The 25893-nt window shown below is 39.6% G+C and overlaps 1 protein-coding gene across 2 annotated transcripts in view; it reads right to left on the reverse strand.

Annotated features, from left to right (window-relative positions):
- The window catches only part of TNC (tenascin C), a 112660-nt gene that overhangs the window by 56635 nt on the left and 30132 nt on the right, over positions 1-25893 (reverse strand). For both annotated transcript variants that reach the window (XM_056541209.1, XM_056541210.1), the window contains exons 2-10: positions 18721-19273; positions 13917-15323; positions 11449-11712; positions 10429-10544; positions 8234-8387; positions 4992-5255; positions 4345-4530; positions 3601-3690; positions 3232-3495 (exon numbers count right to left, since the gene is read on the reverse strand). In XM_056541209.1, coding sequence (XP_056397184.1) covers positions 3232-3495; positions 3601-3690; positions 4345-4530; positions 4992-5255; positions 8234-8387; positions 10429-10544; positions 11449-11712; positions 13917-15323; positions 18721-19183 — 3208 coding nt within the window. In that variant the 5' untranslated portion in view covers positions 19184-19273. The remainder of the gene's footprint in view (positions 1-3231; positions 3496-3600; positions 3691-4344; positions 4531-4991; positions 5256-8233; positions 8388-10428; positions 10545-11448; positions 11713-13916; positions 15324-18720; positions 19274-25893) is intronic.

Here is a 25893-nt window from a genome sequence, read left to right on the forward strand (position 1 = left end):
GCAGCTGAGAAGTACTGGAAGGATTAAGATTTTTAAATAGAAGTAATTTACAAATTTGTTTAACTTTCTGACACCTGTTGATTTAAAAAAAAAAAATTTTTCTATGGAGTACCCCTTTAATCCCTAAAAAGGTACGCATGTAAAAATGCCAAGGCCGGGTTCAGATGAGGGTATTGTGTTCGGAAAGTTACAGCTGGATCCCCTGCGGATCTAATAAATCATTCCACTGAAGTTCTGTTCAATAGAACTACATAGGGTCCTGGTGTAGCATACTGGAGGTCAAAAACGTGTACATTATTGGTCATTAACTAACACCAACCCTGAGGCTGTGTTCACACGTTCAAGTTTTTAATTACAATGACATAATACAAAGCCTACAACAGATCATATATGGAGGACACCTAAAAGACTGAGGCTTCTCCTCTTTCTAGAACCATTCCTCTCTTTGTATTCTAAAATTGCAATTAAAAACCTGAACACGTGAACGCAGCCTAAAGCAGTTCACTGGGTACAGCATTTTAATTCTGATATGTCGTTACGTGTGTTAATTTTAGACGTGCTAAGTAAAATGGAAAAAAAGAAATAATTAAAATAAATTTAAAAAAAAGAAATGAAAGTAGAATGTTAATTCCATTCCGCAATGTGGTTTCTCCTACACCTACCTCCGGTGGTTTCCACTCACATAAGGAAGAATTATATGATCTTATGAATAAATAAACCTACACGTTTATGAACACATTTTGGCGCTATCATGAATACCAGTATTGTATGAAAACTACTCAGCTGGGATTCCCATGCTAGAATAGAATTTAAGATCATCTTCCCCAACACACAAAGAATTGCTTCATACTTCAACTTGTTAACACTGTCTTTAAATCTTAATCACCTTTTTCCCACTTTATGGCACAGAGCAACGACTCTCTTAGGACTAGAACCCCAGGGCATGTTCCTGGAATTAGCAGGGATGGCGGATTAGCTCTGTTGGATTTGGAGAGTCGGTGTTTGTCTCACATGAGGAATGCATCGAAACCAGATGAAAGAGATGAAATCACTAAACCAGCCTTCGCCTTCATACTATTTCCTTATGTCTAATTGTTGTGACCACTATACAGCACTGCTGTTGGTCATATTGGTTTCATTCATACTGACGCTTGGCTTTTAAGAGGATTAAATATACCGGGAAAAATGTATCTAGAAAGTCACGGTCTGATTTTATTATAAAATTTCTGGCATGGAAAAATTTTTGCCTTAACCGTGTCATTGTATCGGGTTTCTTCTCTTTTACTTAAGATCCATATGCCACTAGTCAAGCGAATCTTAAAAAAGGCAAATACTTTTATTAAAGGGGAACTCCAAAAGAAAAAGAAATTCAAACCAATAGACATCAGAAAGATATATAGATTTGTAAATTACTCCTATTTAAAAATCTTAAGTATTCACATACTTATCAGCTGCTGTACGTTCTAGAGGAAGTTGTGTAGTCTGACCACAGTGCTCTCTGCTGACACTTCTGGTCTTGTCAGAAACTGTCCAGAGCAGGAGCAAATCCCCATAGCAAACCTCTCCTGCTTCAAGACGGTTCCTGATATGGACAGAGGTGTCAGCAGAGAGCACTGTGCTCAGACTGGAAAGAACTGCACAACTTCCTCTGGAGCATACTGCAGCTGATAAGTACTGGAAGGCTTACAATTTTAAAATAGAAGTAACTCTCCGGGGTACCCCTTTTAAGGTACCGAACCCTACAATGACTCCAAAAGAGCACTGTTTCCCAACCAGTCTGCCATCACCTGTTGCAAAAACTACAACTCTGTCTAGAGAATAAACATGTTATTTCTTTGGGTAAAATTCAGACTGACTTTATTGCCATCTATGAGACTGCCAATGCCCATGCGGCCCTATGACCTTGGTGGCGCCTGCTGCAAGCAGACATTTAGCTGTTGGAATTACACCAGCTGAATGTCCGCAGTGTGAACAAGCCCTTAAATGAGTAGTCCAGCTTAGAAAAATGTATCCCCTATCCTTTGCAGTGTTAGATCATGGGGGCTCCAACTGTTGGGACTCCCCTGTGATTTCCTGGCCCCGGCTCTCCTATGCATGGAGCTGTGTCAACCACTGCACAAAGTGATGGTCGACCCACCCACTCCATATGGGCATGCGCTGACGCAGCAGAAGATTGCGGGGGGTCCCATTGGTTGGTCCTCCTGGAGTCTGAAACTTTTTCCCTATCCTTTGGATAGGGGATAATTTTTTCTAAGCTGGATAACCCCTTTAAGGCACCAAAAGTCCCTGTGGCTTTATACAATAGAAAAGTAAACATCATGCACTGTAATATATGGTGCCTTTGTAAACAGAAATATTCTTCTCCAATAGAAATAGCTCAGTTGAAAGATGTTACATTTGAAATCAAAGGCATATGGTAGCACAGTACAGTAGAAACTTATGCAGTTCTATAGGTAGTATATTATGGCTCTGTATAATGCTATAATACAGGCATGCGGCTTAACTTGGACCCCTGACAAAAAGACATAAAAATGAATAAGGAATTCAAATATGTGGTAAATAATACATTTATGAGAGGAATGAGATTCACTATAAACTGAATAGATCCCAGCATAGGCTGGTTTCAGATGGCCATAAAAAATTTCTATGGTGATCTAGACTTGGCTCAGTAGGCTCCCTGAGGTCCTGGGTCATACTATGGCCATCCAAAACTGCCCTCCTTCATCACTACGGCTGTTGGTAACAATGAGTTAATCTATAACAAAAGCCAGCAGAGAAATAATAACATACGGATGGATAATTTAAAGAACTGAGAAATTTGTAATATCATGTGCAAAACAAATCTGAGATTAAAAGATAAAAATAAGATGAGGTTTATTATCCTTTCTCTGTCGAAGAAAAGATGACACATTCACGCTCTGTAGAAAAAAGGTAAAAGCTTAAAAGAGAATCTGTGGGTTGGAAAGTAGTAAGAATAAATATACTTGTATAAATAAAAGGATGCAAGTTGTTTGGTTATAACATGGAAGAGAAATAAGAGTAGAAATAGTCATGTACCGATCCCAAACTTATCCTGGAAACAAAAATTGGGGCTAGAGACAATTTTCCACCTTTTGGAGTAAAGTTATTTTGCATACTTTTTCCAGTAGTCATTACCCTAAAGACTTTTTATTTGATTGATCTCTGGAAGGAAAAGCAATACTTTCCAAGAGTAAATGCTGAGTGACTTACCAGTACGTCCAATAGCCGTTGCGGGTTTGCTCTTGTGTCTGCCTTTCTCTGCAACCAATGAAATGGTGTATTCTTTACCAGGTTCAAGCCCAGTCAGTATATAGGAACTGGCATCTCCAGGAACCTGGAGTTCGCTCTCAGAATCACCGCTGCTGATGTAAGTGAGACGGTATCCATCGAACTTGGCTACTGGGATTATCCATCGTACATTCAATGTAGTTTCGGTAGACCCAGTGACCTCCAAGTTCTTGGGGGCATCCAAATCTGAAAGAGAAAATTAACTTTTATTGTTACCATTTCTATTTCTAACACCAGTGTCTTTCCTCACATATTCTTCTTCTTATTATTCTTCTTAATATTATTTCTTACCAGTTGCTGCATTGATGGTAGCAGGAGAACTTTCTTTGTCTTGTTTCACTGCTGTTAGTCCGATGCCATATTCAGTTCCTGGTCTCAACCCTAGGAATCACAAAGACATTAAGATGACGTTAATTGCTATTTTTCAAGTTAATAAATCAATTATTCTGGACACAAACATTAGAATATGTTGTACATATCCACCAACGTTGGTGAAAAGTCTAACCATCTAATGTGTGGGGGCCTCCTGACTCTCTCTCAATGGCTGATATCAAGAGAGAGAAGGACCAGACAGTTAATCAACATATTTGACACTTTTGTTTTAAAGGGGTACTCCACTGGCCAGCATTCAGAAGTAAATATTCCGAACTCTGTTTTCGCGTTGCGGAGGAAAGGCTACACACCTTGTGACATCATGGCCACGCCCCCTCAATGCAAGTCAATGGGAGGGGGCGTGATGGCCATCACGCCCCCTCCCATAGACTTGCATTAAGGGGCATGGCCTTGGTGTCACAAGGAGCATGGTCGACCAATGCATTTACTTCTGAACGCTGGCCAGTGGAGTACCCCCTTTAAGAGGTTTAGAGCCGCTGTATGTGGCCACTTCCTCTCCCTATACATAACCCAGAAGAGTTTTGCCTAACTGAGCATTCATGTGTATAGGGCAGCAGGGATTGGTAGAGCCAACTTTTAAGCAAGCATTTATATATAGTTTAATTTAGAAAAATTGGGTTAGCAATGTGAAAACTGCCTGACCTGTAAGGGTGGCCTTGGTAGTAGCCTGCTTGCTCCTAGGTACAGTTATTTCTTCATGGTCTCCTCCTGAAAGTGGGGCAAACTTGATCCTGTAGAAGTCAATGTTAGCCACAGTGTTCTTCCATTCCAGAGTAATAGTGCTGTCAGTCTGTGACACTTTTTTCAAGTTTCTTGGTGTGTCTAAATCTGCATGTAAAAATATAAGAAAACCTTAAACCTGACAGCCTTAAAGCTGACATGCAACCTATCTTTCTATATTATATACTGTAACGTATTAATCACTTGTTGATTGAAATTCTTGCTTTTGCTGTGCTTAGGAGTCCAGTGGGCGGTCTCACTTAACAATATGCAGCCTTTTCTAAAAAATGTATAGAGAAATGGTGGTCACTAATTAGGATCACCCACTGGACTCCTAACCCTATAAAGGGCTGGCAGTTTAGGACCCTCCTCTAGTTGCCAGAGCAAAAAGCTACTGCAAAGACATTTCTCTGTAGAGCCCAACAAAATTAAAAGTACATTACTTAGATAGCCCAATGGTTTCAATTGTATTTTTTTTGTAATTTTCAATTCTTGAACATTTTTACATTTACATTTTTATACACATTAACAAAAACTGCTGAAATTTTACTTTTTTGAGTTTTTTATACCTGTAGTGAAAGTTTCTGAAACTGGAGAACTGGTCATTTCTCCACGTCTAGATATTAAGATAACCTCATACTCTGTATCTGGTCTTAGGTTGTTCATGGCATATTGGGTTTCATCTTCAGACAGTTCCACTGTGGTCCTGGGCTCATTTCCGGTCCCGTAGGTCAGAGAAACTCCATCGATCTCAGCTAGAGGTTTCATCCACGTTATCAAGGCAGATGTGTCTGTGACATCCTTGACATCAACTTCACTTGGGGCATCAAGTCCTAAAAGGTATTGTAAATGTCAATGACATAATGTTTATATCATCACACATTAAAAGACCCCACCGATGTTGTTTTACATTTACTCGTCCAATGGGCTTCATGTATATATCTTAAAGGAGAACCCCGGTGCAGGAATACTTATCCCCTATCCAATGGATAGGGGATTAGTGTCTGATCATGGGGAGTCTGATCACTAGGACCCCCCGCAATCTCCTTACGGCACCCCGACTGTCCCCAGTAATGACCCGGGTCAACCCCTGCACGAAGCAGCAGCCAACATGCCCCTTCCATGTATCTCTATCAGAGAGTCGGAGATGCTCGAACGCTGTATCTCTGGCTCTAACATAGAGATACATGGAGAGAGCGTGTCAGCCGCTGCTTCGTGTGGGGGTTGACATGCCCCATTCCTGGGGACTGCCTGGGTGCCGTGCAGGAGATTGCAGGTCCCAGCAATCGGACCCTCTGAGATTAGACACTTATCTTCTATCCTTTGTATAGGGGATAAGTGTTCCTGCACCGGAGTTCTGCTTTAATTCCATTAATGAGTTAATGTACTTATTGGCACAATGTGAATGAATGAGAATTTCGACATGATGTCATCTGGCTGAACAATGCATTGTCTATAGTTCATCTTAGCAAAAATGATTTGTCATTAGATTGTCTGAAGCCGTCTGGATTCTGTCATATGGATTTCAGGAATGGTGTGGGAGCAAAGCTGCATTTCTCATTGATCTTTTAGTTGGTATCTTCCTAAATGTCATAACTGGAAGTAAAGATCAAGATTGAAGCAGCAAATTACAAGTTGTTGTTTCCTATGAGACTGGTGTTAATTCCGAAAGGTCATTCGGAGAAGGTAATAAAAGAAGCAAAATATTATGAAGAATATTCATAATAATGATGTTAATAATGAAAACGATAATATAACACCTACAAAGTATGCAAACAATGTCATTAAATGGATCTTTGCTCCATAAAAAGAGGATTTTAATGTAAAACTTTTATAGTAAGCCTCTGTTTGTGTTTATGAACATTCGTCCCACAGGGATTCCATGAACTATGCATTGGGAGCTAAAGCAAAGAGTTTTGCAACATGTTGCCATAAAACATGATGGATTTTCCAGTCACCATTTATGTGTTTCCCCCCCTCCTCGGCTCTTACTAGTCCTAAAGGCTTATTGATTTATAGCTTTCATTTTTATTCACAGGTCTCTGCAACTATAGGGGAGCTGACATGTTCGTGTTTAGTCTGACTATATGGAATGTGTCTAACGCAGGAGAGAAGCGGGTTGTGATTGATATTTTTACATTGTGTGACAAAGCAGCTGGATTGACTTAAGTATTCACCACCCTCTCTGTTGGTGTTTATAATCATGTGTTTTCAATTCCATTTTTGTCTTACAGTCCTAACACTGAGGTCTTTGTCATCGAGATCACTGGTCAGACGTGGTGTGGGAAGAAAGATTTCTTGGGTGGTATTGTAGCATTTTCTATTAATTCTTGTAGGTTTATGACTTAATGTTGATCCAGTGAGAAAACTCCTTTTGTTGCATTCAGAGATACAAGTCCCCATACCACAGTTGTGGAGATATCACTGCAAGCATTGTTGTTAGGTCACTGGACGTCATATAGTTGTATGTACCCTATAATGTTAATAAACAAGCTGAGTCATTTTGGCATAGATGCCCTAATAAAACTACTGTGGCAATGTCCACAATAAATGAAATTCCAGTTAGAAAACTGGTTGGGAGATGACTCCCCTACATTTTAGCAAATGATTTTGGCTATAACTCCAACAATGGCCTAAGTTTTATAATTTAATATACTTTGTATATGTATAAAGGAAACCTGACCCTACTTTCATGCTACCAGAACTACAGGCCCACTTGTTACAGTAATACATTATTGATTCTAACCAGATGTGCCATTTCATGGTAACCATAGCTGTAAGTTTGGCTAAGAACGGGCTCTAAGCTGTTTTAAGAAAAATATCTTTGTCAATAGGGGGCAGAAGACTTCCCCTATGACTTGGGGGCCCGTTCCTGGCTGAATGTACAGCTGTGATTGCTATGAAATGGCACAGCCATTCAGAATCCATCATGTATCATTATAATAAGGGTTATGTCAGTCATTCATGCTGCCTGTGGTGACTTGGGGGGCCACTATGTAATGGCAACAAATAGTGCTGTGCTAAGAAACAATGTCTCTAGGAAATGATAGATCTGCAATATGGCATCTGATCAAACCTGGATTATCTGTTTTCCTGTTGGACTCTCTTTAAAGTCAGGGTCATTTGGACATACAGTAGAGCACTAATGAATATTTAAGGCCATCATATTATTACTCTGTACAGCTGTAAGTCTATATTGACTATCTACTATAGTAGTGTGCATGAGCCCTTAGGCCCTCTTCAAATACGGCTGGCGATCCTGTGGCATTTTCTTCCAACTGATGGTAGAGTTGATCTCATTCAAATTAATGGGACAGTTCACATTCATCCACATCCTCAATTTTGATGCCAGAATGTCAGTCACACCACACAGAACATGTCTACCGGATCCTAGACCACTGATACATACTCGTGCACTTAGTCATCGGTTGAGGCATCAGTTGTGGCAAGTTTTAGGCTGAATTCACTGAGCCAGATCGCTGGACATATGTTAACCCAGCCTTAGAGCCATGAGGTGAACTAAGTAGTGCACATCTATTAATATCATAATGGGTGGAATTTACCAAGACTGATCAAAAATATATACTAGATGTATCTGCACCAAGAAGTGCATGTCTCTCTTATCATAGTTCATGTAACTTTCAATTACAGTAAATCTGTCCGTCTGTGCCTATGAAGCACCATACTGAGATGAACTAGTGACCACCCATTCCTATTTAGTCATTTCCAAAATATCTAGGCTTTAGATAAAAGTCGCACTTCTCAAAATCATTTTTACTCTGAAGAAAATTGTAAAATGTGTCAACATTACTTGTAGTGGTGAGCTTGGTCAAAGCAGGTCCGAGCGTATTGTTCTTCACAACCTGGATCGATACTTCGTAAGTTTCTCCTGGCGCCAGTCCTTGCTGCTCAAAAGATGTTACAGAACTTTCCAAGCTGGTGGTTATCTCTCCATTTTGTTTTTTCTGTGAATAGTAATATTGTAAATGATATCACGTACGGTAGGTTTGTTCATAAAGATCTCAGCAAATAAAAATGATATGATGCGGTCATTTTTTTTTTTTTTTTAAGTTTGCCAAACTTCTCAAAACTGTTTTGGCCAAGGGGTATTTTGGAGGGTTATTTCATGCTTTAAATAGTATGCAATTAAACATTTGTATAGTTATTAACAAAAAATATGCACCACTCAGTGCTAGCGGTCTGGGACACCCTATGGGGCAGAACTATCTCTAAAGAACACATTTCGTATGGAATGAATACTTTATCCTTCATGACTGTTGTATAAGTAGAACAGACTGACAAAAGTGCAGAGCAATCATGGCAAAATGCTTGATATTGTAACTATTGGATCCAACAACCCAGGACATTTCACAACGTTTTGCATTTAAAACATGTTTTATCTTCTAGGAGCCATAAACTCCTGGACAATTTATTCACATATATTAAGGTATGCAATGGAAAATGATTTTGTAGCATTTAGTGACTTTTGAAATACAATGACTGTGAGAACTTCTTTTCAGATAAAATGTCATTCTTTGAAACATTTTATGTTTTACACTGAAATCTGTATGCAGAACTTTTGCTGAGACCTTTTTTGACTTTACTCCTGTCTCATATGACTATTGTACAATCGGTTCCACTGGACCGCCAGCTGCATGCACATCTTTATATACCGTACATAGTGGTTCTTCAGATGATTAGAACAGTGGCGGACAATATGTGCCAACATAAGGGCAGTAAGGACTTAAGGGCAGAAATGGTGAATTTTAGATTTAAAACTTCTTGGTAGATTTAATACAGCCCCATTCTAAGTTTTACAATAGGGTTTCCCCTGCTACTGTATGTCTCTTATCTATTTTATGTGGCATCATTTTTTCTATCATTTGTACTGTTGTGACATCACCACATTATTCCTGTACTGTGACATCACATGTATATTATGCCAGCATATGACATCATTAGTTGTATAATTCCTGTGTCGTAACATCACTGAGTAGATTGTTCTCTGTACTGTGACATCACTGAGTAGATTTTCCCTCTACTGTGACATCACTGTGTGCATTACGTCAATATATTGTGACATCAGTGCGCACTATCAATATTTACAGACATTACTGTGGACACTAATTACACCAATATCCCTGAGTTGTTATATCATGGAGAGTATTATGGCTGTACTCTGTGACATTACTCTGTGCATTTTTTCTAGTACTATAACATCACTGTGTGCTGTCGCCCTGTGAATAAAGGTGACCATTTACAAGCTTTTCTGAACATGCTACAGAAAGAGCACCATTATTCGAAGTTGATTACTGGTCTCCATGGTTACTTGGTATGCCCCTGTGTCTTCTATGACATGTCATAGAGGCATGCCCAAAGTTTTGATCAGTCAGGTTATGGTAGGTATCTTAAAGCTGCTGATTTTAATAAAGGGGTTGTCCTGGAAAAGGTGTTTTACATAAATATGCCAAGGCTTCCTGATAAAACAAAAATCCTAGAGACCGGGTACTGTGATGATGGGGATGCAAGGAAGGACAGGCATTATTTATGTGAAGACCCCTAATAGCAATGAGCTCTCACAAATAGAGAGACTAAGGTTTCACATTTACAAATTATCAAGATGTATGAGATTTCTGTACATTACTGTTAGTTCTTAATGGCCTTTATAGAGACCTAAGATCTTTTACAAGTCAATTCTCTTTAAACTGGCACTTTTATTAGATGTCCTATTTAATACTGCCTGTATGTCTAACATACATTATTTCCTTTTACGAAGATCAAAGCCGTTCAAACAGCTTGTCCATTTATGGATGATTGACCATATATATAATTACATGATCTATATGACCCTTCTTTACCAATGAACACTACAATGAATACAACCCACAAGGGGCACAATGTGGTTCTAATAAGCATGACATGTAATAAAGGTCCTAACTAGATATCTGCCATATTTATAAACTAATTAGCAATATATTATTACATAAAAGAATGGACATTTCTTACGGTATTCTGGAAGATGAGTTTCCAAGTATCAAAGGAGATATCTAGAGGATCCCACTCCACATCCACAGAAGTTTCCTTTATTGATTTAAACCTGAGATCATCTGTGCTAGGCAGGTCTAAAAAGAAAACATTTAGGTTACTATACAGTTAATTCTAACAAATAAAAAAACAAAACATTTTTTTAATGTCAATTACGATAAGTTGGTAATAACTCTATTTGCCACAGTGAAGACACTAACAAAGAAAGACTTTTAGGACCAGCCCAGAACCTATTACTTGTTTGGCCATTTACTTGAATTTCATTTTCACCTGTAACTGTTCTTAAAGATGACCTGTGGCCAATCCAAAAATGTGTTTAGAATAATAATAATAATAATAATAATAATAATTATTATTATTATTATTATTTTATAGCCCTGAGTGCCCTGATTCCAGCTGAGATTTTACTTCCTTGCAGTGCTGTTCCATTCCTGAGATATAGGGGTTTTACTATTTGGTTGACTATCTGCACCATTTATTGACTAGTCAGATGGGTGGGACGTTTATTGAAAAGTGGCATGTGACTGATAGATGGGGGTGGGATTAGGAGCTTCGTGCTGAGACCCCCAAATATAATTCACTCACCCTTAGCCCCATATTTATATCCCTTGAGCCTAGAATTCACACTCCAATTTGCAATAAAGGTCCCGCCCATCTGACTAATCAGTGAAAAGTACAGCTAGTAAACCAAATAATGAAACCACTATATTTTGGGAGCTAAGGGGCATAGCAAGAAAGTAAAAACATTATTGGAATCAGGGTAACCGGTGTTATAGCTAACTCTATTTTATAATTTTTTTGGGGTTGATCTCAGGTCCATTTTAGCTTAACAGTTTGATTCCCCTTGTTCTATTTGTCATTGTTTTTGCTTTTTATTCCCTCTACTGTCCAGATTATACAATTGCTTTCAGTAGTTGTAAACATATCTGTGAACTTCTTTCCATAACCCATTATAAGAAGTGAAAGTGCATTTGTACTTACGTGTGGCAACCCTGGCGCTTACTGGGATACTCTTCTGGTCCCTCAAGATGGCATAGACGCGGACAAAGTATTCTACTCCAGGTTCAAGTTCTCTAATAGTGGCTGTTGTTTGGTCCCCAGGGACTCTGAAGTCAAACTCTAAGCCACCAGGGCTTGTGGGGACGTAGGTAACAAGATATTCAGAAACTTTAATTTTGTTGACCCATTCAAGGTTCATGGTTTTAGTGGTTACATCTGTCACAACTAAATCTTTTGGGGGTGATACTGTTGAAAAGAAAACAAGGAATACTCTGTTAATAATGAATGGAAGCCTTCTAGTGCTCTTCAACCTATAACATTTAAGAGCAATAGAAAAGTACAATAGGCGTAGCTCACCTAAAACATCCTTTAGTAATCATATTCAAGAGCATGCACAATGTGGGTTCATTCTGTTTCTAGACTTTGCCCTAAATGACTGGATTTGTGTTATATAGGGCGACAATGAGGACCAGCTCCTTGTAGGCATATCTTTTCAAGTGCCATTAAACTTTGTGAATGCGGTCTATAGTGTACTCTATAGTCTATAGTGAATTATCAAGATTAAACAACCAACCAAAAGAGTAAAGTGTTCCCTCTAAAAGAAGTGTTTGTGCTTTAAGACAGACAAGAATGTATTAAATATGTGCTTTTGTACTTCTGTATGAACTTTTCTTCATTTATTGTTTTACTATATACACAGTGTTGACATCTAATGCACAACATTGTGCACCAACACGTTTGCTCCCAATAATCTCTGACCCTGAGAAATTTATGATAATCTAAATTCCTGATAGTACAAAATATATATAAACAGGAAACTGGAGACCAAAGTGTCCAAAGGAATTGTAGAAGACTACACAAGCTTGAATCTACTGAAAGCAAAGCTCAGAGTTCTGGTGCTGTGAGGCAAAAAATTCTATCTATCCATCTAAACATAGAATTTGTATGTCCCACCCATGGATTCGCGCATCTGTAAAGGTAGATTGATTCCTAAAACATTTACTCGGGGTCTAATGGGTTGCCTATGTTATTAGACATTTTGTTTTTGGAACTAAGTAGGAAAAAATAGAAATTCAGTCAATGTACATAGCTGCAGAGGGATCTGTGTTGTATAGATCCAGATAATAGCAAACATAGCATGCCTTGGGCTTATGCAGTATCTTTGTGGGACTATATGTGGAGGCACTCAAAGGATTTCTTTCCTACTCAAGTAAAAGAACCCTGTGAGAATTATGGCATACTCCATCACAGGATCTATTGTAGTAGTGTCCTCTTTTAGAAGAACTGCCTTTAGAGGAGTACATGATGCTTTACAAAGGCACTGTATGGCAGCTCACAGACTGCCTATGGCTCTTTACTGCAGAAATAGAAGTATGTGTGTGCTGTTGTATCAGCTCCAAACATATGGCTTCATTGTGTGCATTTAGCCTAAAGCTGGCCACACACAAAATACTTTAGAATGTAGCTGATCGATTGTCTATGAGATTGTTCGAATGTATGATCCCAAGGGCACCATGCCAAACTAAACTGACAGATTAGGCCAACATTTATCTTCATGTATTTAGCCATTGTATATGGCTTCATGTATATGGCAATACATTAGTTTTCAGATTTTTTCAATTTTGGCATATAATTAAAGGAGTAAAACTGCAGTAAAGGTGCAGTAAAATGTATCCCCTATCCAAAGGATGAGGATAAGTTTGATATTACCAGGGGTTCGAATTGCTCTCCCCAAGAAGGGAGCACGTTGACTCCTGCACGAAGCAGTAATCAACACACTCCGTCCATGTATCTCTCTGCTCGAGATACCAAGAGTCTGTCTCTCCCATATAGATACATGGAGAGGGAATGTCGGACACCACTTTGTGCTGGGGGCGACAGGCCCCAGTCATGTACAGAGCTGGGGCGCCGTGCAGAAAATATCTGGAGGTCCCAGTGGTTAGACCCCCCGCAATCTAAAACGTATTCCCTTTAATGTGTTTTTTGCAGTGTATTGTGACAGATCTGCATAAAAAAAATCATTTTGCAGGAGGATACATTGTTTTAGGTGACCCGATCCCAAAAAACATGTTACCTTTACTCTGAAAATCTATAAGAATGTATAATGTATAAAACTCAACATGCTTCAGGAAAATGAAAACAGATGTGTTACACACAGCAACTCAATATCAACTGTGCACATTGCTTAGACCCCAACACCTAGAGTCCCAGGTGTGTAAACCATGGTTCAGAGATTTTTATCATCGCTGTTTGAATAGAAATGAGGCAAAAACATAATCTCATCCACTCAACAAACTCTGACAGCTTGGCATGAAATTTCTGCTATGCAATTTAGCATGAAGCAAAAAAAGAGAGCCGCAATGGTCTACTGTACAAAACATCTAAAGACACAAAGTCTGTTGAAATTTAAAGATTATATTACATAAACGGATTGGCTATATATACTATACCTTCAGAGCAGAAATCTCCGATAAAACCTTCATCACAGATGCATTGTCCATTGACACAACGGCCTTGGTTGTTGCAGTTGTTGAAGCAAGTTAATTCACCACAGTTGTCTCCCGTGAATCCTTCATTACATACACACTGGCCATCGATACATTGTCCTCTGTTATTACAATCGTCAGGGCAGCGAAGTTCACCGCAGTCATCACCCATGAATAAATTGTCGCATATACATTGTCCATTGACACAGCGTCCTCTGTGGTTGCAGTCATTAGGACATCTTAATTCTGAGCAATCCTCTCCCATGAACCCATCATCGCATATGCACTGACCATTGACACAACGTCCTCTGTTGCTACAGTCGTTGGGGCATCTTAGTTCACTGCAGTCCAGTCCCATGAATCCCTCATCGCACACACACTGCCCGTTCACACAACGGCCTTGGTTGTTACAGTCATTGGGACATCTCAGTTCACTGCAGTCATCGCCCATAAATCCTTCATCACACACACACTGGCCATTCACACAGCGGCCTCTATTGTTACAATCGTTGGGGCATCTTAGTTCGCTGCAGTCCTCACCCATAAATCCTTCATCACAGACACACTGTCCATTTACACAGCGGCCTTTATCACTGCAGTCATTTGGACATCTCAGTTCACTACAGTCCTCTCCCATGAAGCCTTCCTTGCATACGCACACTCCATTCACGCAACGTCCCTGGTTGTTGCAGTTGTTTGGACAGCTCAGTTCACTGCAGTCATCCCCAGTGAATCCTGCATCACACACGCAAAGCCCATTTACACATTTTCCCTTATTGTTGCAGTTGTTTGGACAGGCCAGTTCACCACAGTCCTCACCAGTGTACCCTTCTTCACAATAGCACACACCATTTACACAACGACCACGGTCGAAGCAGTCATTGGGGCAAATCAACTCGCTACAGTCCTCTCCTGTGTAAGGATGATCACATATGCATTCATTGTCCACACAACGTCCACGGTTGTTGCAATTGTTTGGACACAGGGGCTCGCTACAGTCCTCCCCAACATAGTTTTCCTCACACAAGCATCGGCCATTCACACACTTGCCATGCTCACTGCAAGGCACGGGGCACACTTCTTCACTGCAGTCATCGCCAGCAAAGCCATCAAAGCAAACGCAGACTCCATTAACACATTTTCCTTGGTCATTACAATCGTTCAGGCAGGCCAATTCACCACAGTCCTCTCCGGTGTATTCTGGATTGCAAACACATTTTCCATCCACACATGTCCCTCTGTTATTGCAGTTTCCTGGACATTCTGCTTCTGTACAGTTGGGTCCTTTCCACCCAGGCTCACAGATACAGCTACAAGTTTCAGTACTGTAATTTCCATGCCCATTGCAGTAAGGCTTAGTTTCCACTATACCTGTGCAGGGAAACAGAATGGAAATCATTAAATCAATGTGACATATCTAATGAAATACTGGGGTTAAATTTTCATTTAGGCATCACAAAAAGATGGCATGTAAACCTATTTAGCCCCCTAAAAGGATATTTTGACTACAGATTAATTGTGTTTCTATATGTAGGACATGACCTTACCAGGGCTGGGGCAAAGGATAGGTAGAGTAGGTGGCCATGTATGTAACCACTGGAATGGTAGGGTTTAATATATTGTCTAATGCCCAAAAGTTAAACATGAAACAGAGCCAAATATGGATTTTGTGCTTAATTTCAAGGACCAAGGGTTCCTGGAAACCCCTGCTTTGAGCACAAAGGGAGCTTGTCCTGCCTCTAGTCTGATAGGTGTGGGTTCAATCGCTGAGTTGGATAGGTGGGGGTCCAATAGAATATAATCACCCCAAAAGAGAGATATGTAAATTATAAAATGTATTCTTTTTTAAATTACTACAGTGATTGGATAGATGAAATGGTATTAAGGTGTTATTAACATGTATTTGTTCCCCAAATTTTCTTGATGACTTTTCCTTATAAGGGATGTCCAGCCATTTTTATTTATTTAAAGATGGCTCAGAATGACATTAAATAATGAAGCCACACTCACTTCACCAATCCTCCACTTCTCTTCTTTCTGGGTCCCACCAATTACCAAGCACTGGCTGTAGCAGATCACTATTGTGACCACTGATAGGCTACAGTTTGCCAAGTGTTGTTGTCGAGGTGGACCAAGAAGCTAAAGCAATGGGGGAACTGGAAAGTGTTGATATGGGAGCAGTGGGAGATGAGTGGATATGATTTTTTATCAAAATGATTTTTACACCATTCTAGCTAAAATGGACACCTCCTTTAAAGTCTATAAAGAATCCTATTTCTTTGTCAAACTTATTGAGATGTGTAGGTCTGGAATTGAACATTGACCCAATAAACTTTGCATTTAAATTTTTAATTGTGAATAACATTTTACCAGGGACAGCTAAAAACACATCCGGATATTATACACCTGTCTAAAAGGAATAATCCAGGGTCTTAAAAAAAAAAATAATAATAATAATTATACCCCCACGCTGTTCCCCAGAAACTGTTTTACTGAATCTCTAGGTCCTTGATCCCCCCCCAGCTACTTCCTGTTTCCTGGTGGTGCACTGTCCCCACAGGAACTCTTTCTGCTATGCTGGCAAGTGATCACAAAAGTGGGAAAGGTCCTGCAAGGAAGCAAGTAGCTGAGAGGATCTAGACCTATGAACGTCAGTGCAGAAGCTGTAGGGGATACATTTTTTAAATTATTTTGACACCCACTCCAGGCATTTAGATTTATTTATTTTTTTACCCCTGGACAACCCCCTTTAAGAAAAGGTTGTTCAAAACAAGACAAAAACAAAATGATTTGACTATGTTATTTTATCTTTCCTTTGCCCCTTCCATTCTCTCTTTACATATTTTATTAATATATCATTATGCAACTAATGCTTAGTGGCTAAACAGTTAACAAGAGTAATAAAGTTATTTGCAAAATCTTGAAAGGCTGTTTAATTAAAAACAAGAAGTTAGAACACTAATAATTCTTCTGATGTGGGCCATGCCACGTTTTGCAATCCTTGGACTGTAGAGACATGCCACCTCATGAAAACTTCAGTCTCAATTATTGTTTCGGTTCCCTTTACTTTAAGGAACATTATTACTAGCTATAATATTTTTCCGCTCTTTGTGGTTTCTTCTAATGGCTCAAGTCTAGTGAGAAGTTAAAAAAAGTCATTTGTAGACATATAATTATAAGAATTTACAAGAAGGGCTAAACCCCTCATTCCTTATTACAAAACAACCAATATGCCTGTGAGTAATGCAAGATGTTAAGTATCACTTTAATGACAGAGTAGTCTATAGGGATACATGCAATATTGTAATGGGACAACTAGTCAAATAGTTTTCACCTAACAGAGCAGCCACCAGAGATGAGAAAGATGTGTGGTTAGGTTAATGATCTGAAAACATGACAGTGAAAATAGCTATGAACACTTTGATGCAGAGGTGTAAATTAAAGTTCCTGGGGTATAAATTAAAGCTCCTGGGCCCCAAAGCAAATCTAAAACTGGGCTCCTCACTATGTACCATTTATAATTCTAGTGTCTTCTTATATGACAGAAAGGTCTTTTTGATTGTTATGCCGTAACCTCTATAACTACATCTTTGCCTTGATGCATTTTATTGGTGGTTTATTATACCCCAAGATTCTATATAAACTGGTAATAGATCCAATATGTTATAAGATTATACAAGCTGAGAAAGTTTTCAGAAGTGGCCCTCCCTATGGTCCTATGTTTTATTTATGCACACCATTTTTTATAGACACAATTATTATTTAGCTTGGCCCTCAATTTGTTGTTGTCCATATTTACTGCACCCAATTATTCCTGTACATTGAAATCTCTTAAGGAAGACCAACCAAAATTGCATTGAAAAATGGCCTTCTAAGTTAGTGGTCTTCTCAAAGAAGAAACAGGAGAAAAAAGAGGCGAGGGAGGGGCCTGGATCTAGGCCGCAAACCACTGTAGTCTAAATAATGTATTTATGATAAGCTTCTTTCATTTAATATCAGTAATTGCTATCATTCAGATGAACATGTTTATAGTCCAAGTATAGCTTCTTCCTTAGAAGCCATACAGCATAAAATATGGTTGGCCTAGAAAATCATTATGGATGATGAAAGCAATTACTGATACGAAATAAAAAAAAAGCTTCTAAGAAATACAGTTCCAAGACTATAGTGGTTTGCATTGTAGATGCAGGGTTCCCCTCCCCTTCCCCTCTTTTCTCCCATAGGAACCATCGGCGAATAAAGTTATCCTTTCCAATACCTGGAGACAGCATCACAAGGATATTATCAATAAGGCCTACAGTATATAGATCATAACTACGTAGAAAGGAAAAGCAGGGCACTCATTGACATCTAAATAATCTTCTTTATTCCAACAAAATATAAGGTGCATACAGAAACAGGAACGGACAGACAAAGGTGTGGCACCTTTGTCCATCCGTTCCTGTTTCTGTATGTACCTTATCGTTTGTTGGAATAAAGAAGATTATTTATATGCCAATGGTGAGTGCCCTGCATTTCCCCTCTACATAGTTATGATCAACATAGTTATGATCACCTGTTCCAGGTGTATTGTGCTATGAGGAGCTCTACTGTTTTTTGAATAGTTTTACAGAGTTCCTCAAAAAAGAAGGCGTGGAAAGCATAATATATGTTAAACATAAATGTGGTCTGCATAAGGGGGTAGTCTCAAAAGTGCTCATTTAGGAAGGTTTCACTGTATTTTTTAGCTGAACTGTACTATAAACATGCTAAAGTTAGGGATTCTCACCTTCAGCAGTCTGTGTATTAGAACAGCACCCAGCCCCTGTAGTACATTGTTCTCGAAGAGAGGACACAATGCCTTCTAACTCCTCCAGTCTGCTTAGAAGGTCCTTAATATCTGGAGAGGCTGCACATCCACAAGCACGTCTAGGGATGTTAATCCGATGAGTAAAAACAATCTGGTTTTCCCCGTCTAAAGTGGTTTCTTGGTAATTTTTCTCAATTCCTGTCTGTGGCTTCACCTCATTTTCTGCTGTTCCTATAGGATCGAGGTCAACTGAGCATAAGGAACCCATTGGAACTTTAATATTGTACACATGGTTGAACACTACTGGCTGGTTGTCTTCAGGCAAGGTTATGTTTAAACCAGTGTCCCTTCTGTGTCGGATAACTTTTCTTATAAGTCCACTGTTCACTTGAGAACCCAGCATTAAAAGAAGACAGGCAAACACCTGTATGGGATACCCCATGGCTGTGTCCTTATTCAATGTTATTTTTTGTGCTTTTCCTTTGAAGTGTTAGTTGTATGTAGCTTTGTCTGTTTTCTCTCCCACGTAATTCTAAAGAACAAAGACATTTAAAAAGAATAATGCATAAAGAGGTGAAATAAAAGATGACAATTTCAGAAATGTTCTACATTGAAGTACTGTTCTTAGTTAATAAAAGAGTGGATTTTGAAATGTTTCAGTGAACTTGGGATAGCCAATTGGGTTTCATGACTTTACAATGGCTACATTCATTGTAGAGTAAGAAACTTAATGACAATAATGTGCCCGGCTCATATTTCTAATAGTTATTTCTAACAGCATACCTCAGTGAGATTATTCTTGGCTCCTACATACCATGCATACATTTACATTAAAGGGAATCTGCTGAAAGCCTTTAATATAAACACCTAAACAGGAGAATACAATGATTCATTTTCAATGACTGCATCCAGTAGGGATTTTCTGCTGTCTCCACTGTTTATAACACCTTAGGAATTACTTGAGTTTAGGCAGATTTATTTCATATAAAGGATATTCAGAGGCAAATGGCAGTCATCACTACTATTTTGGCCTATCTAAACCTGTTGTATATATTATATGTATTCTAATATAAGCCACACAGATTAAGCATAGTCAAGTCTATTCCTTACAGTATGTGTGTAACTATTGTGTGTTATCTATTGCTTAGCAACTGTTTACAATAACCTAATACAAAGATTTGCATGCAGTGTTATTAAAGAGTGGCTCTGCTTATGAAGAATGCAGGAGACGATTGCTAAGGCAACCACTGTATGCCAAAGTCTAACCAGCAAAGTTACTCTGGAGGTGAGGCTTTGGGATTCAATGGTGGCCTCAGCAATCTGACATTTTCCATTCAGTCTTCTTCATAAATGGAACCCACACAAGCACTAATGTAGAATACCTATTTCTACTCCTATTAGACTACTTAAAGGGGTACTCTGCCCCTAGACATCTTATCCCCTATCCAAAAGATAGGGGATAAGATGTCTGACCGTGAGGGTCCCACCGCTGGGGACCCCCGCGATTTCAGCTGCGGCACTCCAGACATCTGGTGCACGGAGTGGACTTTCGTGCCGAATGACTGCCGATGCAGGGCGGAGGCTCGTGACGTCACGGCCATGCCCCCTCAATGCAAGTCTATGGGAGGGGGCGTGATGGCCATCACAGTCCCTCCCATATACTTGCTTTGAGGGGGAGTAGCTGTGACATCAGGAGCCTCCGGCGCTCCGGCGCTGCACCCGATGGTCTAAACGATTGCTGGGTACAGCAGGGAGATCGCGGGAGTCCCCTGCGGCGGGCCCCCACAAATAGACATCTTATCCCCTATCATTTGGATAGGGGATAAAATGTCTAGGGGCAGAGTACCCCTTTAAGGTTGAAGGAGTCAACCAAGCATACTGTCTTGCGCAATTTGCAATTGGACGCAGAGAGATGCAGCTACAATTTGGGTAGTCAGGTTGCCAAGGCATGGGTTCTGTTCTAATTAACCCAACTGTCCAACATGCTGTTGCATTCCTCTATGCCCAGTGTAGGATCAGGCAGGAGAGTATGTCTCATTTGGGATCTCCATCAATTTGTCTAAGCAGGAAACAACTATAAAATGCTATCTTTCTCTTTCTCTGAAGGTCCCGAACTGTCCATACAAGGGCAGCCCACTGATTTACCTACTCATCATATAATTCTTTATATTACCTGTCGTGGTGCTGTTAGAAGAATGAACACATTTTTTTAAATTTTTTTGTTAACCAGATTACAGTTGATCACTGGGGAAGAAAGCATTGGGATTGGGATAACCTGTCTTCAACTTATTTTTCTGGATTTTCTAATAAAATGGGAGAGGCAATAAAGAAGACAAACCCTTTAGGTCTTTTTGTTTTTTTTAAATTAAAAAAAGTGTGGCATTTTTAACATGCTTATTTTCTGGCTTTTTTCATGTTCTATTGAGAAGTCTATAAAAATGGGAAACAAACTGCTAGACTTGGAGTATGTTGCTTGAAAAATCCAATTGGTTCCAAAGAAAATGGCATAAAAAAAAAAAAAAAAAACTGAGTTTGCTGTGTGCTTTATGTTTCACTGCTGACTTTCATCCAGGAATGCTGGAGTAAGCTGCACTGAATGTATTTAGAGGCATACACCACCTTTGGTGCGTCTTGGTTTGCCGTGTGTCTTTAAATAGGTATAATGCCTATGATTGTGGGAGACCAAATCCTCTACCCATTATTAAAAAATAAATTAAAAAATGTGGAAATAAACCGACAAACATTTGAACGCTTTTGAGCCCTGAGCAAAAATTTACACTTTTAGTGCAAGCCTTTATGAAATACCTCTTTTATGTGAAATCCCCCTAAATGTGTATGTGCATGTGGTCAATTGTCACTCTTTGTTGTACAATATGTTTTACTGTTGTAGTCTCATGAGGGTTAAACCACTCTCATATGTTGTGGTCAGTGGCCACATGAATTTGCCAGTAAAATGACCGGCAGTGTTTTCTTTGCATACAGGAACCGCAATGTTTGAACATAACCTCAAGAGTATGAATAAATAATGAGGAGGTAAAGAATAAAGTGGCAGTATTTGACATTCACGTAATGGTGTGTACATTATCTTTAAATTCAATGGCCAGGATGATGGGACTAAACTGACCCATCTCCGACACATTGATAGACATTCACAATTCAGTCGTGAAGCTGTGAAGCTCTTGAAGCATTCATTTTACACCTGAGCATACTAACTCCCATCTGTTATCACAGCAATCCTCACCATACACAAAGAAGTGCTATTCCTGTCTGGTATTTCTTTTCATGGAGCATAATGAAGCAACATGAGACAGATCCTTGAACCTTTTGTATACATAATAAATAAGACGACAATCCAAGCAGGTGAAAGGTATTTGTCCCGAATGATCAGTAAACTCTTTAACCCGCTCCAGTGTGTACTCAATAATGAAACCCTCAGACCGGCCTTAACTGGATGACTTTTTTTTTCTTTTCAATATGGTTTGGGTGTTTTTTATTTTTGCAGTATATTTTTGGCTGGTTTTAGATGGCCACAAAATGACTGCATTATTTATCCATTGGGTTCCATAGCAAGTTAAGGTTCAGTTCTGCAGATCAGTGGTCTAGATAATGTGGCCATGATATGGACCTTAAAAAAAAAATTATTTACCAGGGACATAGGCAGAGGAAGGTTTGTAGGGTACTGGATTCCTGGGGCATCACCAATAAGCCACCATCACTAGGCATAGGTATTTAGATAATTGCTTAAAGAGTACCTTTCACCAAGCTAAACTTTTAATATATTGTTCCTTATGTAATGATAAGACACTTTGCTATTTTCTTGCTGTTAAAATTCTCAACCTTTATATGTTTTTAATGTGATTGAAAAAAATGGACACGAGGTGGCTCTGTTCTGATCCCTGCCACAAGTAAAAAAGTTTGTTTGGTCTCCTCCCAGCCTGGCCAGAGACCAAACTGAGGATGTGTGTGCGGGGCATGGTGAGGCACAGCTCTCACAGGCTTCAGTGACGTTGCGCCTGCTGGGGAATGTGCACTTCTTCTTGCTGGGAGCTCACACAATGTGAGCAAGGGGAGTTGAAATTATTTTTAAAGGGCAGGAGGGGTGTCAGGAGTAGTTAGGGAATATAATCTGAGTTAGTTTAGAACATATGGTTTGATGACAGGTACTCTTTAAGGCAGGGATTTGAATCTTAAAGGGGTATTCCAGGAAAAAACATTTTTTTATATATCAAATGGCTCCAGAAAGTTAAACAGATTTGTAAATTACTTCTATAAAAAAAATCGTAATCCTTCCAATAATTATGAGCTGCTGAAGTTGACTTGCTCTTTTCTGTCTGGCCATAGTGCTCTCTGCTGACATCTCTGCTTGTCTCAGGAACTGCACAGAGTAGAATAGGTTTGCTATGGGGATTTGCTTCTACTTTGGACAGTTCCCGAGACACGTGTCATCAGAGAGCACTTAGATAGAAAAGAACAACTCAACTTCAGCAGCTTAAAAGTACTGAAAGGATTAAGATTTTTTAATAGAAGTAATTAACAAATCTATTAAACTTTCTGGAGCCAGTTGATATATAAAAAAAAAGTTTTTTCCTGGATAACCACTTTAATCCCAGATGAAGGAAACTCTAACTATGACACTGATATTACATGTGAAACTAAACAAATCGATTTGACATGAATAAGGTTTAGTCCGAATAGAAAAAAAATACTTTTTCTAAAATTCCAACTTTTTTTGTGAATTGTTTCAGATTTGTAACATTCCTGCTGCTGTACACTAATCGGCCTGGAGGGAAGCGGTGATTCTGTATGCATCACAGCTTCCATTTACTACATTCGCTACAACAGATGCTTTCCACCCAAGTGAGCCTCTTAGTGTTCTGTACAGGAACAGGGACTCCTGTTATTTTTTGGCGATACTCAAGAAGATGACGAAAGGCAACATAAGACTAAGGTGGGCACCAGAAATAATAGAATGCCACCACGTGCCACACATTTCAATCAGTGGCAGAGCAGTTAAGACAAGCCTAGAAAAAGGAAATCGGATGCTTGTGTTATGATATGTTGTAACTTATCCTGTAGACTGTATGTCTGTTGGGATACCAATCAATGGAAAAGTATTTACAATGATGTCTAAAGTTGCGTAGAGAGATTTGTGCTCCAATTCAACCAGGAGGATTGGATTGCAATAATAATGATCCCATGTATATTGCCATTGTGTTCAGATAAATTAAATATCTTTCCTGAAATATTTTTGGATTTCCTATCATAGTATTCAATCCAATTGTGTAAAGATATCTATGAATATTACACACCACAAATGCACATTATAGTAAGTACTACCAAATAAACTGCAAGGATTTCATAGTAGAAAGACACAGATATTCTGCATGCCTATGTACAGTCTCCAGACCATTTATAGCATTTCATATGTTATTAACATAAGCACTTTGTGGTATATACATATCCCCATATAGAGAATGTACATACGGCATTTACCACTGATGGAGGATCTTCTCTATTTATTAGCAGGGTGCATCACAATACATACAGCCGGAAGAGATTCAGACAGCAGGGGTGCTCAGGACAGCCGTTTCATGCATCCGTACGCACTTCCTCAAGCCGACGTTCAAGTATCGGCTTGAGGAAGTGCGCAGGGATGCACAAAACAGCTGTACCAACCCCCCTGCTCTCTGTATCTCTCCCCTCTGTATATCTTATTATGCACATTGCTTATAAATAAAGAAGATCCTCCATCAATTGTAATACTCACGTTTCAGTAGACTGGAACACTGATGGTAGTTGATCCACTGGACCTGTGTGGGGGTAGATGACTCGGACCAAACCAGGAAGCGGAGTCTAAGGTGCCGCCGGTTTTCACTAGAGCCCGCCGCAAAGGTGGCTGAGGAGATTAGAGGCACTGGTGGGATAAGGCAACTCGTGGTCTGGATAGCAGGAGGTGAGGGCAGGTGGCACAGTAGCTTAGTCAGGAACGTAGCAAATAGTCAGTAGTCAATCGGCAAAGGAGCAAGGTCAGGTCACGGAGCAAGGGTATGATACACGGCAAGGCAATACACAGGAATGCTTTCTCTAAGGCTCTAGGGCAATAGAGATCTGGCAGAGAAGTGTGGGAGGTGGAGGAATTTATCAATGATCCACAGGTGTTACTTCACTAATGGGGGCACTGGCCCTCTAAATCTTAAAGCTTCAGCGTGCGCAGAGAGGCAGAGGTGGGGGCAGGAGCAGCACCTGGTGAGTGACCGGTTGGTATTCGTATGCGGGCGCGTTCCGCGATGCGAATCCTAGCCCCGCAGGCAGAAGCAGGTAACGGGACCATGCGCTCACGGCCAGTGTGTGCGGCCGGAGCGCATAACGTAACATCAATGGTGAGTGCCATATTGCATTCTCTACATTCTGATATCACTGTTGCCATTTTTGCTTACACTGAGTACCACCATACAGGAGGAGTGAATGTATGGACTGGCAGTACCCATGGACATCCAGCGCAGTAATAGCCCCTGTTCCCATAGTGCCAGATATCAGCTACTCATTGGGGAGATTTATCAAAGCGGTCTATGTCACGCATCAATATAGACCAAACTACAGAGGGTTAGGCGGGTCTATTGTGCACCTAATTTATCAAAAGGCGGACGACTGTTGAAAAATTATGCATATGGACTTCGGGATCTATGATATAGACTGTATTTAAACCTGCTCCAGTATGGTGTGACATTTCAGCGTACTTTCAGCCGATGCGACTTGTCGCTGAAAAGTCGCTTTTGATAAATTCAACACCAATGTATTTTTCCGTCTAAAATAGACTAGAATGCATCATGTTCTAAAAATCCTCTAAAGCAATAGTCGCAAAAAAGTTGCACATATTTAGACTGTGACTTTCTCTGCGACAAATAAAGACAGGAAAAAAAAGTCTAAATCCTTTGATAAATCTCCCCCATTGTGTGTATAGACATATGTCTATGAATGGGATGATGCTCGTAGAATTCTACAACCTTGTTCATATGGTTAAACTTGATAGATATATCTCTTTTTTCAACTTTACTATATATGGGTACAGGGAATACATTTGGCCCGTGCTTTGGGGACTTTCTGGGTATACATGCCGAATGTGATAAAACAGCAAAGTGTAAAGATAAACTT

Source organism: Hyla sarda, chromosome 9 (genome assembly GCF_029499605.1).
Source record: "Hyla sarda isolate aHylSar1 chromosome 9, aHylSar1.hap1, whole genome shotgun sequence".
Lineage (NCBI taxonomy): Eukaryota > Metazoa > Chordata > Amphibia > Anura > Hylidae > Hyla > Hyla sarda.